The 15,221-nt window shown below is 49.4% G+C and overlaps 1 protein-coding gene across 1 annotated transcript; it reads right to left on the reverse strand.

The window, feature by feature from the left end:
* Nucleotides 1-213: 213 nt before the first annotated feature.
* LOC135824652 (LYR motif-containing protein 1-like) lies at nucleotides 214-5,818 on the reverse strand. The gene is made up of 4 exons (XM_065337371.1): nucleotides 5,574-5,818; nucleotides 3,421-3,481; nucleotides 2,021-2,052; nucleotides 214-1,437 (listed from the first exon to the last, which is right to left on the reverse strand). Exons 1-4 carry the CDS (start codon nucleotides 5,733-5,735, stop codon nucleotides 1,333-1,335), a joined length of 360 nt encoding a protein of 119 aa, XP_065193443.1. The 5' UTR covers nucleotides 5,736-5,818; the 3' UTR covers nucleotides 214-1,332.
* Nucleotides 5,819-15,221: the final 9,403 nt, after the last annotated feature.

The raw sequence follows: 15,221 nt of genomic DNA on the forward strand, positions 1-15,221 counted from the left end.
CGCTCGGTAGAGACAGAGTCAAGCGAGGTGCATTCCCGGCGGGCTCACCACCCCGGTATGGCAACTCTCCCATGTCCAACCCCCAAGACAAAGTACTGTAGAAGTCATACTGGCCGAAGTTAAAAAAAATTATGGTATAAGGGCTGCAAACACCCAGCCCGTACTTGGTGAACCGAGTGGATTTCTTTGATCAGCACCGTTAACAATAAAGAGTGAACGGTACCATTCGGCTACCGAGGATAGCCATGTGTTGGCAGTGAGAGTGCATGGAGGAGAAGAGGAGTCTAGAGAGATTGTAGCACTGTATACAGGCGTGATTACTACACACTCTAGCGTCGACCTGAGCCAGAGTCAGAGTCACTTTGACATGCCATCGTTCATGCCTAGGTCCAGATCGAGGCAAACAAAACTGTACCTACAAAATGTGGCACGCCACACAGCATGACTTTATTAGTCCACAATGCCCGGGCAAGAAAGTGCAACAGCCACACTGCATAGATCTTTCATTGCTTTGCCAGCTGTCGACGCCAGTTGCTGTGGTATTGTATGTTGTTGTAAGAGAATACGTAGAAATAACTGTATTACTGTACTCAGTTTGTACACACATACTTGCCGCGCACAGTGCGTGCATGGATAGACAGCAGTGTTGAACGAATCTCATTGCAGATATCTCGATATAAATGAACTCTCTGGGCAAACCAGAAAGTGTAGAAGAATATAGAACTCAACTCTGACAGAACCAGTCACCTACTTAGTTGCTCTGCAGCAGTAGCCGTAGCAGCAGCACCAGCAGCAGCAACAGTGGCTGCAGCAGCAGCAGCAGCAGCAGCAGCAGCAGCAGCAGAGGTAACACCTGTTTAAAGAAGCAGTAGCAATGATGCTGAGCTAGCAAGGCTTCAGCCTTCCAGGCACATACACATGATGATCACTATAAGCAGTACAAGGTCCGTAGCGGGTCCAGTAGGCAGTACAGTAGTTGGACAGATGCGTCCACAGGTGCACGCCTAAAAACACTGTCGCAATATCGCACAGTGGCTCAGCAGCCCGTAGCTGGTCCGGTAGTTTGGAGAGATGCGTGGACCATGCACACGCGGTAAAACACTGTTGCACTATTGTACAGTGCTAGCTCTCTGTTCTGCACTGAGCACACACTGAACACACACACACAGTAACAAGCCAAAAGGCCAACACACGTGGCCCAGCCCGCATAACAGGCCCACTTTAAGTCTAGAAAAGGTGCCGTGAGTATTGCGTATTGCTAGAGCGCTGACTCATCGAGACCGTACCGGCATCACCAGTAACCGGCGTGTACAACAGAGCCGCTTTAAACCTTCAGACTTCCGACGAGTAGAGATAGATTGGCTTGGACTGGCGGTGGAGACGCTTCTGCGCCGCCTTGTTACGCGAGTTCATGACCACCCTCTGTGATAGGTTCATCTGCAGCCACCCAAGCAGCAGAAGCAGCAGCGGCAGCAGCAGCAAAACACAAGCGGGGGAAAAACAGCAATATACGATTATTGTGCTGCTCATTGTAGAGGACAAAAGAACGGTCCCCGCCACCACCGATAGCACCATCGTCGCCGCCATCAGCAGCAGCAGCACCACCACCAGCAGCAGCAGCACCGCCGTCAAAGACGATGCAAACATGACACTTACGGCCGTATCTAAAAACAATATTTTGTCCGTGAGACTTCGTCCCGGGAGCAGTAGTAATACAAGTATGGATACTGCTCGTAGGCTGTTGGGTGAGAAATCAGTGCCGCCTTGGGTGGACAGGGAACTCACTACTACTTGTAGCAGTAAAACAAGCCACGCCAGCATGCCACATGCAGGGCCTGCCCACCAGATATTGCGCTCTGCTATGGACAAAGCGGATCGAAATTGATTCAGAAGTTATTATAATTATACTATTTATATATTTGACATCATCGCTTTCAGGTCCTGTGCTGATCACATGTGGGCCGAACAGTAATGATCACTGCACTCTGCAGCCATGCATACAGCATATGGTAGAACTTACCGGTCTCGGGTATGGATTGTTGTAGTGCTGAGCTGAAAGAAGAAGAAAACACACACACACGCACACACGGGCACGCACCCATGTACGCACACAAACACAAACAAGGAGGGTAAGGCTCATCGTGAACACAAATACAAATACATAATTATACTTATTTTTGAAGAAAGGTCTACTCCCGTCTTTTGCTTGGTACATTGGGACAATTACGGATGGCCGGTAGTGAGAAAATCGTAGTAGCAGAATTATTCGTCGGGAATTAAATTTTGTCATTTCTGGTCCCAAAAACCTTTCGATCAAACTTAATGCAGGCCAATATGCCGACATATCTAGCCTTTCAGTACATTTTTCAACAAAACCATTTCAACCAAACAGACCGCAATGTCTTCCTTTGAAGTTGGACGAAATTATTCGGCAGCTAAAATTTCCTCTATCGCAGTAATGGCACGTATTCATCTAAAATGGCGGACGCCCACGCTGCATACATGGTATGGGCGCACGTGAGCCACGCTGGGGGGACACTTGTTCGATTCCGCATACAAATGCATACAAATGCGTGGAAAAGAAGTTTCTCTAATCGCTGGAACTTGTGAGTTTCTTTCGAAATAGACTACTGGTCTTCAAGGTTATACAATAGTAGTGACCCAACGAAGTGGAATTTGCGGAATACAACGTTCGAGACGGCTCAACAAGTCAAGAGTAAATTGCGAATTTACTATGTACGCAAATGAGAAAACCTACTTGTTTCCCCGCAGCGCTAGTCACGTGCGCCTTCAGTGAATACGTGTCATTAGCTGGAAAACTCACCTGGGTCCGAGTACCGTATTTCTCTAAATATAATTATGTCGCACCTTTTTTACAACTAACTTCAGGGCCAGCAAAGGGATGCGACTTAAAATCGAGCATGACTTATTACTGAAGTGAATATATCAAACAATATGGCATGGACCTGGAAATGGGGGTGCGACTTACAATCGGGGAAACACGGCACTCGGATACGCTTATAGAGTATGTCCTGTTATAGACACAAAGGCGAACAATGATTGTGTTAAAAAAATTCACGGTTCGCGTGAGACTCGGCCGAAGGCCCAGTTTTCCGCATCCGCAGGAACGCCACCACCCTCTTGGATCAAGGCGCAGATGCAGCTCCTAAGCGGTGGGAGGTGAGTAGATCAGACCCACCACAAAGTGGTGAAAGACCGAAAATCCCATTCACTGCATCCATGTTTCCCTCGTGCCAGGCCACGAAACTGTGGGTCGCAGCACGGCTGGAAAAAATCCTTCCGCTTCCAAGTAGGACTTGAACCTGGTACCCTCTGTTTCTCAATCATGGTCTTAGACCATCCCACTATGCCTGCCTGCCTGTGTTTCCATGTTGCTAAAGAACACATAACCACACTCACCGATTTGGATCCGGGACTTCCCCTCCTCCAGTAGCGCTTGTATCCGCTCTGGGTCCGTCTCCTGGACAACACAACACAACACCACACAGCATGAGTTTAACTCGCGAAATACCATTCACAGAAGAAGTCAGCGATGTGACGTCGCTTTATTAGCTGATTTGGCGCGAAGTTTAATGCAGGTAAGTATGTCACCATGGTATTCGCGTGGCTTGGTACAACTTTTACAAATCTACAAGCAACTCTTGAACCTTTGTACTTTGCTGCAGACAAGGTCAAAATCGTACGCCACGTCGCTTGTCGCATCGCTAAAGTTGGGCCAAGCTCAACTTCTGCGATCATCCGGGGCCAGTTGCGACAGTTGCGTGAGCTGCGAGATGGAGGCGATTTGGGGATTTCTCGGTTTCGCGGCCGTAGCATCGCATCGCAAAAAATGCTCCTGTGAATCCCGCTTAGGGCGCGCTCACACCGCGACCAAAACCAGCGTCCATGCGGCCATGCGGCCAAGTTGCATGGCAACGGCATGAACTTGACCAAAACGTCGCGGCCACGTTTCAAATCGTGACCGCGACCTCCGGAGGGGGGTGCCACGACTTGGCGGCAACATGATCGTAGACGTGAAGCATATTTGTGTACAACCTGGCCTGAAGTATGTTCAATTTCTCAAATTCCGGTGTGTTGATTCATGAAAATCGGCGGGTGTCGATGTCACCTCGACATTTGCACATTTTTAAAATTTTGTAGTTGTGGTCCTGCACGCACGCACCGCCATTCTTTGCCCTTTTTGGACGATGTCGATTTTGTTTTTGTTTTTGTAGTTGCTTCGTTGTGATCGGGTCAGTGACCAATTTCTACAGTGTACTCGTTCAATACGATGGCAGCTTGGTCTGGCTTTTCGGTTTCGGAAATCATCTTTCTCTACTTTTCTGCAATGATGGAATGCCATACCTCAAGACATTTCAGTTACATATCATCGGAAAATACAGTTCTCATCTCGGCAACAGACGAAAGAAACCACTACCGGAATTTCCACTGCACTGGCACTTGCTCTGACCACGAGGTCAGGAAAGCGAAAGCGAAAGCGCTTGGATGTCAGCGGCATGGCAGTCCCTCAAGAGTCCAAACCTACCTGATTGTATGAATTATTTTCGTCGACTTCAAGAATACGAGCCACGAGGCACTTCCTCCAACATGCGCATATGCAACATGTGAAAAATTACATCCAAAACGGGCCACAACTTTATTAGGAAACGCACGAACTCTTTTGGATACGAACTGCAATTCGTAAAGTTTGTGTGACAACTTCACGTCTACGCGTCTACGAGGCCTAGTGTGAGCACGACTCCCACGTTTCTGCGTTTTTCTGACGCATGGACGCGTGCTCATGGTCGCAGTGTGAGCGAGCCCTAAAGACATGGACAGTGCATGTCTGCATATCTACAACTGCTGTACTGTATGCAGCTACAACAGGATAATGGGGAGGTTTTTACAAGCGGCACATGTGCAACACGAGACCAGAAAGGGAATGCCAAAAACACTGATCTTCACGTCATAGCTTCGCCCATTTTGTACTTGTATTGTATTTTATTATCTGAAGCTAAGAGAAGAGCTCGGTCACGTTCCAGACGCAGTTGCTGACTTTTACTGTTCAAAACAGAAACCTCTGCCCATGATGACGTAGATTTGGAGATAGAAATGTGTTTCAAATTGCAGCTTCGTGGAACGTGGTGGTGATGGCGGTGTACGTGATATGCCGTATTTTTTTATCCAGTGTGTCACCTCTGCATCCACTTCTGCTGCTTACTTTCTTGTTAGTGTCTCCCCTACAAATACAAAATTAATAATATGAAATCGTATTAAAGTATAACAAGTAAAAAGGACCAACTTGTAATTTGTAGTTCCTTGCTCCTTTTTATAAATAATACTTGGCTCTCCATCCGAGTATTCAAGTATCTTGCGCCTTGAATTGCTCTCACTCTCAGTGCAGTGAGCGAATAAACTATAATGTATACACCAGCAGCTATTGCACTGCTAGCTGCTGTCTTACGAAAATATTTCCTTCGATAAACATTTCCTTCCTTCACCATTCGAAACAAACGCTACATTTTACAACAACGAAAAAAGCAGAGCTGTAATCAATGACCAGAACTTCTTACATGCTTGTTTTCTGCAAACAACTCTTTAGCTTCATGTCTGATGTAGTTTCGCTCATTGACGGTGTCCTCCACATCGTTCGCCTCCCAATGCTGCGCTGTGCGGAGGAGGGATCGATACAGGCCAAGTGCCTGGCGACGAACACACACAAGGCTACGAGACATTGCTGCTGGACTTCTTCCACTGCTCTTCACTACTAGTCGACTTCTCAAGACTCCATCATTCACATCAGCAGAAATCGTCAAAAATGTAATGACTAATGGCAGTAATGCCAGTAATGGCATGATTGGCCATTCTCTTACTTACTAGTCTTAGGCCAAGTTAGGGCGCGTTCGAATTGTCACTCTTTGACTTTTCGAGGAGCTTCGTTTTTCTGAAGAGGTAGCCTTATTGGCCTCTTCAGAAAAACGAAGCTCCTCGAAACTCCACAACCTCACCCGATGGGAGAGGTGGATTAGTTTCGAAGAGTTTGGAATAGCTACATGTACGTCACGTAGTGCGTGGAGATGGTCGATCTGATCGGACGTCATCGGCGCCATGACAATTCCACTGAAAATCTCCAAAAATGATAGAAACCGTTCTAATCCCCCCCCCCCCGGCCCCCCCCCCCCGGGCAGTAATGGGACACTTCAACTACTGTAATCTCTTTTTAAAGGGGAAGTCCGGTGAAAAATTTAAATTTCACAGTCCGTAGAGTTCGGGTCGCTGTGTCGAATGGTCTTTGTCCGAGGAGGCTGCGGCTTATAGTTCGTCAGATACGCCCAATCGAACATGTGCGAATTTGAGCGCGCATCACCCAGATCCAGGTGATGACGTCACAGCGTGCAGCCAGGTAGCCACACCATCTAGTTGTGTACAAAAATGGCCATATTCGGAGCGCGTTCGATTGGGGAACCGTTTGTCGCAGCTTCTTCGGACCAAGACCATTCGCTTCAGTGTTACAAACACTACGTACCCTGTGATTTTCAGCTTGGTAAACCTGGAGGTTATACCGTATTATAGCCGTTTCCGAGTTGGACTTTTCGGAGTTTTCCGTCAGCCTCTACGCGCTCTGCGCTGCGTGCATGCAGTGCGTGCAGTGTGTTATCTAGCTGTAGACTGTGTAGTGCAGTCAACAAACTCATCACAGACGGAACTACTCCCGCACTGCCGTGCTGGGGTAGTATGTACAAGACTCGAGTCACAACTGACACAAGACTCAGAAAACTAGTCAACACACGCACTTGTCATGTACTACACTCGTATCAGTCGTACAGTCATGCAGTCAGAGAACGTGCGTTTCTCCTTGCCGGTGCCGGTGGTTGTGCTTTGAGAAAGAAAATTTTAGTTTTCCGCACCCGCCTCATTATTATTATGTTACAGCGATGAGTGCACAACCGTGACAAGTGACAAAACAGCGAACAGCTCACGGACCTAGAACTTTCAGATTCCATAGCGTTGCGAGCGAAGAGTTGTGCCCGTGGTTCAAAGAGCCTGCACTGTTCTCCAATTGAGTAGTCCGAAATATTCCAAGTTCGCACCAAAACATCACCATGTGGCAGGCTACTGGAGTCTAAGCGAATCTAATCGATATGGAACAACATTTTAGAGCACTCGCATCACTCTTCTCCATTTTGGCGACCCTGCTCTCCAGCGATCTGATCAGCCTCGTCTGCAATAGCTGCTGCTTCTTCATCAGTCGGAAACTCAGTAGCGCTCACTCTTGACCGGCCCGCGTGGCCATTTCTTCAGCTGAATACCGAGGTTCTCAGCCCCAGACCGAACTCATGAAGGTCAGCCATGGCTGCATCCTCACTCTCACAAGGAGTTACAGGTCTTCGGGGTCGCTTGCACCAAACTATCAGTCGCCAAATCATTTGAAATAGCACTGACACTATTGCTTTCACGCACTCCTTTTGACCTAGCTGCACGCTATGACGTTGCAGAGGGTGTGGCGCGGCCGCATGACGTCATGGCGCAGCCCCCGAAACTCAGTTTTTCAAACGGAAATATCTTGAGAACGCTTTGTCGGAGACACGTGGGACCAACACCATTCGACTCAGCGCCCGAAACTCTACCGACCCTGAAATTTAAATTTTTCACCGGACTTCCCCTTTAAAAGACTTTATAAAATTTGTTTGAACAGTTGATGTGTAGCGTCTCTGACGTTCTCGCATCATGACATCATCATTTGTTTGCATGTACACGTCATATTTTCCTCATCATCACAAACACTGATTCACCATACTCTCGCACACATTGTAATACCTACTACACGTACTTCGCTACCATAATAATTACGTAATGTTTGGCTAGCATAGTTCCAATACACATTACGACATCTTTTGATGTTACGCACTCCTCGCCTACAACGCTATTGTAGAAAAGTAGTCTTTACTCATCTCTTGTAAGTTCTGTTTGCATCCAAACACTTCTTCCAAACAGCACACGTCAGATATCTAACAAAACAACAAACTTCATTGCACAGTCTTCTATCACAATCTCTTTCCTATATAAACCTCCTTTCTCTTCACTTTCTTCATGACATTTAGTGTTCGCCAGTCTTGTAAAGATCTTGGAAACTAACACTCGTTGCACTGTATCTAGACTACTAAATTGGTGACCCCCGACGTGAGTAAAGTGCAATATGTCCAGCAACGCTGGTTCTTCCGCTTCCGCTCGCTTTCGGGCAGTAAGTCTCTAGACCCGACTATCCTGCGCAAGCTGTTTGTACAGCGTTTGCCCGTGACTGGTGCCTCAGCCTGGCCGACCTCGCCGCGCTTGCTGACAAGATGGTTGATAGCACGTGCTCAAACCCACTCACCGGTACAAGTGTTCACGCTCTGACTCTGAGTGCAGCCCCTGCTCGGTCTAGTACGGCCTTATCATGTAGATCTACAGCGTCCACAGATGCGGAACAGGCCTGCACCGCTGACAGGGCTGAGATGGCCCAGCTCCGAGCTGAACTCGCCAAGCTGACGTCCGCTGTGAATGTGATGACCCGTGACACTGGTGCCCCTTCCCAGCGTGGCCGCCAACGAGAGCGTAGTCCCGGGCCACCGTCACGCCACCCAAGTGCCTCCAGGTCTCCCGGCCGTGACAATCACGACGACCTTTGCTGGTATCACCGTGCGTTCGGTGCGAAGGCGAACAAATGCCGAGACCCCTGCCGATTCCTGTCGGGAAACGGGAAGGCCAGCCACTAGTCGCGACCGCTAGTGTGGTTGGCCCCTCGAATACCGCTACCGGTCGCCTACTATTCGTCAAGGATCGCTCCCAGTCCGTCGAGTTCCTTGTCGACACCGGCGCCGCCGTCAGTGTTCTTCCTCCGTCATTCGTAACTCTGTCTCGTCGTGTTCATCGCAATAGCCCTCGCCTCCGTGCAGCGAATCAGAGCAGCATCGCCACGTACGGTCAGCAGCTGCTAGATTTAGACTTAGGTCTCCGACGCACTTTCAAATGGGTCTTCGTCGTTGCTGACGTCAGCTATCCGATCCTGGGTGCGGATTTCCTTGGCCACTTCCAACTCACTGTCGACCTGGCCGCCAGATGTCTCCGGGACTCCACTACTCAACTTGCCGTTGTCGGATCCGCCTCGGATGTCAGCACCTCCGCTACCAACCTGCTGGACACTGATAGCCCTAGTGAGTATTCTGCCCTGCTGAGTGAGTTTCCTGACCTTGTCCGACCGACCACTGGTGACTCGCCTGTCAAGCACAATGTGACACACCGCATAGTCACAGATGGCCACCCCGTCCACGCTAAGCCTCGCCGTCTGGCACCCGACCGCCTTGCTGTCGCTAAGTGTGAGTTCCAACACATGTTAGATTTAGGCATTATTCGTCCCTCCTCTAGTGCATGGTCATCCCCTCTGCATATGGTGCCAAAGAAATCCGGTGACTGGCGACCCTGTGGTGATTACCGAGCCTTGAATGACTGCACGATCCCCGACCGCTATCCCATCCCGCATATTCAAGACTTTACGTCCCACCTGCATGACAAGATCATATTCTCTAAGATTGACCTCGTCCGTGCATACCACCACATTCCTGTGCACCCTGACGACATCCCGAAAACTGCCATCACCACCCCCTTTGGACTGTTTGAGTTTGTCCGCATGCCCTTTGGCCTTCGCAACGCAGCCCAGACATTCCAACGCTTCATTGACCAGGTAGTTTCAGACCTTCCCTTCTGCTTTGCATATCTGGATGACTTGCTCATTGCTAGCGCCTCACCCGCTGAACATATGGCCCACCTTCGCTGCATATTCTCCCGCCTTGCTTCACATGGCATCTTGATCAACGTCCGGAAGTCGCAGTTCGGCCAGGATGAGCTTGACTTCCTGGGACATCACGTGACTGCCTCAGGTATCCGACCTCTCGACGCTCGCATGACCGCCATTCGTGAATTCCCACAGCCAGCTAGTGTTCGTAAGCTCCGTGAGTTCATCGGCTTCGTCACGTTCTATCACCGATTTCAGCCACATCTTGCTGCTAAGCTCGCACCTCTGCACGCTATGCTTGAGAAACGCCACCGCACCAAAGGCGCGCTCGTCTGGTCCGACTCGGCCATCGCTGCTTTCAATGATGTCAAAGCTGCGTTCACTGAGGCCATCACACTTCACCATCCTCGCCCGGATGCCGCCTACAGCTTGATGGTCGACGCTTCAGACATTGCTGTTGGTGCCGTCCTCCAACAAGAGCTAGATGGTGAGTGTTATCCTGTTGCCTTCTTTTCACGCAAGTTAAAGCCTGCTGAGACACGCTACAGCACCTTCTGTCGAGAGCTCCTCGCTATTTACCTAGCCATTAAGCATTTCCGACACTTCCTGGAAGGGCGTGTCTTCCATGTGTGCACCGATCACAAGCCTCTGACACATGCCATCCACAGCCGTTCACAGACCCACAGCCCGCGTCAACAGCGCCATTTGTCGTACATTGCTGAGTTCACGACAGATATTCGTCATGTCAAGGGTTCTCAGAATGCTGCCGCTGATGCACTGTCACGATGCCACCTACCCGATGAGCCCGTCTCTGCCATCACTGCCATTGACACAGCTTCCTTTGCCGCCGCTCAACAAGATGATCCAGACTTGCCCAGTCCTGGTAAGGATCCATCCACTTCGCTATGCTGGCAATCTATAGCTCTGCCCATGACTGATCACTCGCTCATCTGTGACACCTCTACTGCGTCTGCCCGCCCGTATGTACCTGCCAAGCTGCGCCGTGCTGTTTTCAATTCGCTTCACGGCCTCTCCCACCCTGGTACCCGCGCTACCAGGCACCTGATTACAGCTCGCTACGTCTGGCCCGCGATGAACAAGGATATTAGTGAGTGGTGTCGTACCTGCCACGCTTGTCAGCAGTCTAAAGTTCAGCGCCACACCACATCTCCCGTAAGTGCATTCAAGCAACCTGATGCTCGTTTCTCCCATGTCCATGTCGACATCGTAGGCCCGCTTCCATCTTCTAGTGAGTCTCGCTACCTCTTGACAATGGTAGATCGCTTTACTCGCTGGCCCGAAGCAGTACCTATTCCCGACATTACAGCCGAAACCGTCGCTCGCCAGTTTGTTGCCACCTGGGTCGCCCGATTTGGTGTTCCCACTGTGCTCACAACCGACCGAGGTGCCCAATTTGAGTCATCCCTGTGGTCATCGCTCATGTCACTACTTGGCACATCTCGCATTCGCACAACGGCTTACCACCCGGCTGCCAACGGCATGGTAGAGCGCTTTCACAGACAACTGAAAGCTGCACTCCGAGCTTCCGACAATCCACAGCGCTGGACGGAACATCTGCCACTAGTCCTGCTCGGCATTCGCTCCTCCCTGAAGGCTGACCTCAACTGCTCAGTTGCAGAAATGGTCTACGGTTGCCACCTCCGCCTGCCAAGTGATTTCCTCACTGACGAGCCTGAGCCATTTCCGGATCCGACGTCCTATGTCAGCCGCCTCAAACAAGCCATGTCCGAGCTCCGCCCTACACAACCCCGCAAGCCACCCACCCAGCATCCGTTCATTCCAGCTGACCTCTCGACATGCTCTCATGTCTTCATTCGCACAGATGCAACACGAACGCCCCTCCAACGTCCTTACACTGGTCCACACCGAGTCCTGGAACGTCATGATAAGTACTTCCGCCTCGACCTCAACGGCCGCTCCGACACAGTATCCATCGACCGACTCAAACCCGCATTCCATGACAACCAGTCTGTCGACCATTGCCATCCGACCAAGCCGACGCCATCGCTCGCATTCGACGTGCCTCCGCCACGCCAAACACGAGCTGGTCGTCAAGTCAGATTTCCCGCCTATTTCTGACACTCTCTCGCTTATCCCATTTGCTTGCTCTCCCTTTATCGCGCTAGTTATCGCTCATTACTCATTCACTAGGAGGGGAGCTCTGTAGCGTCTCTGACGTTCTCGCATCATGACATCATCATTTGTTTGCATGTACACGTCATATTTTCCTCATCATCACAAACACTGATTCACCATACTCTCGCACACATTGTAATACCTACTACACGTACTTCGCTACCATAATAATTACGTAATGTTTGGCTAGCATAGTTCCAATACACATTACGACATCTTTTGATGTTACGCACTCCTCGCCTACAACGCTATTGTAGAAAAGTAGTCTTTACTCATCTCTTGTAAGTTCTGTTTGCATCCAAACACTTCTTCCAAACAGCACACGTCAGATATCTAACAAAACAACAAACTTCATTGCACAGTCTTCTATCACAATCTCTTTCCTATATAAACCTCCTTTCTCTTCACTTTCTTCATGACATTTAGTGTTCGCCAGTCTTGTAAAGATCTTGGAAACTAACACTCGTTGCACTGTATCTAGACTACTAAAGATGAAGACAATTCGAACGCGCCCTAACTAATACTTAAAGGGGAAGTTAAAGGGGAAGTTAAGGCAAAAATTAAAATTTCACCAGTTGTAGTCTTCGGGGTGCTGAGTCGAATGGTCGTGGTCCGAGGAAGCTGAGACGCTCCCTTCCTACTTGAATCCCAATCGAACTCGCGCACTTCCACCGAAACTGGGTGACTGCGCCCTACGAGATGGGGATTTGTATGCAAAATGTCACTAAAAGCGCCATTTCGTTCTTATAAAAGCACGGATGACCGCGATTGGCCCATATGTTGTAGTCTTTGGGACGCTGAGTCGACTGGTTTTGGTCCGAAAAGGCTGCGATGCGGCGTTCCTCCTTTATTCCCAATCGAACATGGTTGAAGAAGCGGTCACGTGCTCCTGCGTACACCAGTCACCTGGTCACCGTGCCTGCAGGGTACAACTTACTAGCCTGTTTGACCTTTTTTGGGTGCAGTCCTGTCACTCGAGTTGAACCCGAGTTGAACCTTGGTGTGAAAGTTGTCACCTGCTGGCGTGGTGACCAGGTGATTTGGGCACCCAGGACCACGTGACCGCTTCTTCAACCATGTTCGATTGGGAATAAAGGAGGAACGCTGCATCGCAGCCTTTTCGGACCAAAACCAGTCGACTCAGCGTCCCAAAGACTACAACATATGGGCCAATCGCGGTCATCCGTGCTTTTATAAGAACGAAATGGCGCTTTTAGTGACATTTTGCATACAAATCCCCATCTCGTAGGGCGCAGTCACCCAGTTTCGGTGGAAGTGCGCGAGTTCGATTGGGATTCAAGTAGGAAGGGAGCGTCTCAGCTTCCTCGGACCAAGACCATTCGACTCAGCACCCCGAAGACTACAACTGGTGAAATTTTAATTTTTGCCTTAACTTCCCCTTTAAGGCAAAAATTAAAATTTCACCAGTTGTAGTCTTCGGGGTGCTGAGTCGAATGGTCTTGGTCCGAGAAAGCTGAGACGCTCCTTTCCTACTTGAATCCCAATCGAACTCGCGCACTTCCACCGAAACTGGGTGACTGCGCCCTACGAGATGGGGATTTGTACGCAAAATGTCACTAAAAGCGCCATTTCGTTCTTATAAAAGCACGGATGACCGCGATTGGCCCATATGTTGTAGTCTTTTGGACGCTGAGTCCACTGGTTTCGGTCCGAAAAGGCTGCGATGCAGCGTTTGCCCCTAATTCCCAATCGAACATGGTTGAAGAAGTGGTCACGTGCTCCTGCGTACACCAGTCAGCTGGTCACCGTGCCTGCAGGGTACAACTTACAGCCTGTTTTGACCTTTTTTGGGTGCAGTCCTGTCACTCGAGTTGAACCTTGGTGTGAAAGTTGTCGCCTGCATGCTGGCGTGGTGACCAGGTGATTTTGGCACCCAGGAGCACGTGACCGCTTCTTCAACCATGTTCGATTGGGAATAAAGGAGGAACGCTGCATCGCAGCCTTTTCGGACCAAAACCAGTCGACTCAGCGTCCAAAAGACTACAACATATGGGCCAATCGCGGTCATCCGTGCTTTTATAAGAACGAAATGGCGCTTTTAGTGACATTTTGCGTACAAATCCCCATCTCGTAGGGCGCAGTCACCCAGTTTCGGTGGAAGTGCGCGAGTTCGATTGGGATTCAAGTAGGAAGGGAGCGTCTCAGCTTTCTCGGACCAAGACCATTCGACTCAGCACCCCGAAGACTACAACTGGTGAAATTTTAATTTTTGCCTTAACTTCCCTAAGTTAGTTACTAGTCTAAGTACTACCGTACTGGCAATATATGTTGCCGCGTAACGCGTAACGCAGGGGGGTGCGGCGTAACGCGCGACCAGGCTAGTGCGACAAATTTTCGTTGAGTTCGTAACGCGCGTCCGGCGGGGTGCCGCGATCTTTTCACTCAAAATGATGCGGCAAAAGCAAAAAATGATGCGGCAATAGCAAAAAAGTGATGCGGCAATAGCAAAAAAAGGACTGCGGCAATATAGAAACCTGTGTAACGGCTCCTGTGCGACTTTGCATGTAACGCCCTGCGTGCGGCAAACATGTGCCAATGTAACGCTTCATGGCCTCACTGCGGCAACATATATTGCCAGTACGGTACTAGTACTAGTAATAGTGTGTGACGATGACTGTGGTGACTGTACTGCTGTGTAGTCTGACTATAGACTGTAGACTGTAGACTGTAGACTGTAGACTGTAGTCAGACTGTCATAGAGTCATACTCATCATAGTCGTAGTGCCCACAGTCAGTGACAGTAGACCAATGGTAGACTAATATAGTAAGGCCAAACTAAAGAAGGTGTGTGGTTCGACTAACATGGACATTTTTTTTACGGGCGGGCGGGCGGATTTTTTTTTTTTAATATATTTTTTAGTACATGTAAATACACTGTACTGCCTTTAGACACCCACTGCAGTACATCGGCATTATTACGCAGTGTTATGCCATACATGTTGTATAAAGGGATCACTGGCTAATACTTTGAAACATTGTGTAGCTTTGGAACGAGAAGAGAATAACTTTAAGCGGTGACTCTGACTGTCCAAATCATCAAGCAAATGAAGAACGATGCGAGTTGAAAGTAAGTTCGGGAACTACTTCGAAGTACAAATTGTACAATGTACCGGTACATGTATTGCTAGTTTGGTGTCGGCGTGCACGAATACATGGGCTTTTTCCATCGACGCTTCCTGTGCTTGCACACATGGAGCAGCAACTTACCGGTACAGGTGAAATATCGTTCCCAATACACGAGGAAAGTGCAATCTCGTCTGTCCTTCATCCC

Source organism: Sycon ciliatum, chromosome 9 (genome assembly GCF_964019385.1).
Source record: "Sycon ciliatum chromosome 9, ocSycCili1.1, whole genome shotgun sequence".
In the NCBI taxonomy this organism is placed as follows: Eukaryota; Metazoa; Porifera; class Calcarea; order Leucosolenida; family Sycettidae; genus Sycon; species Sycon ciliatum.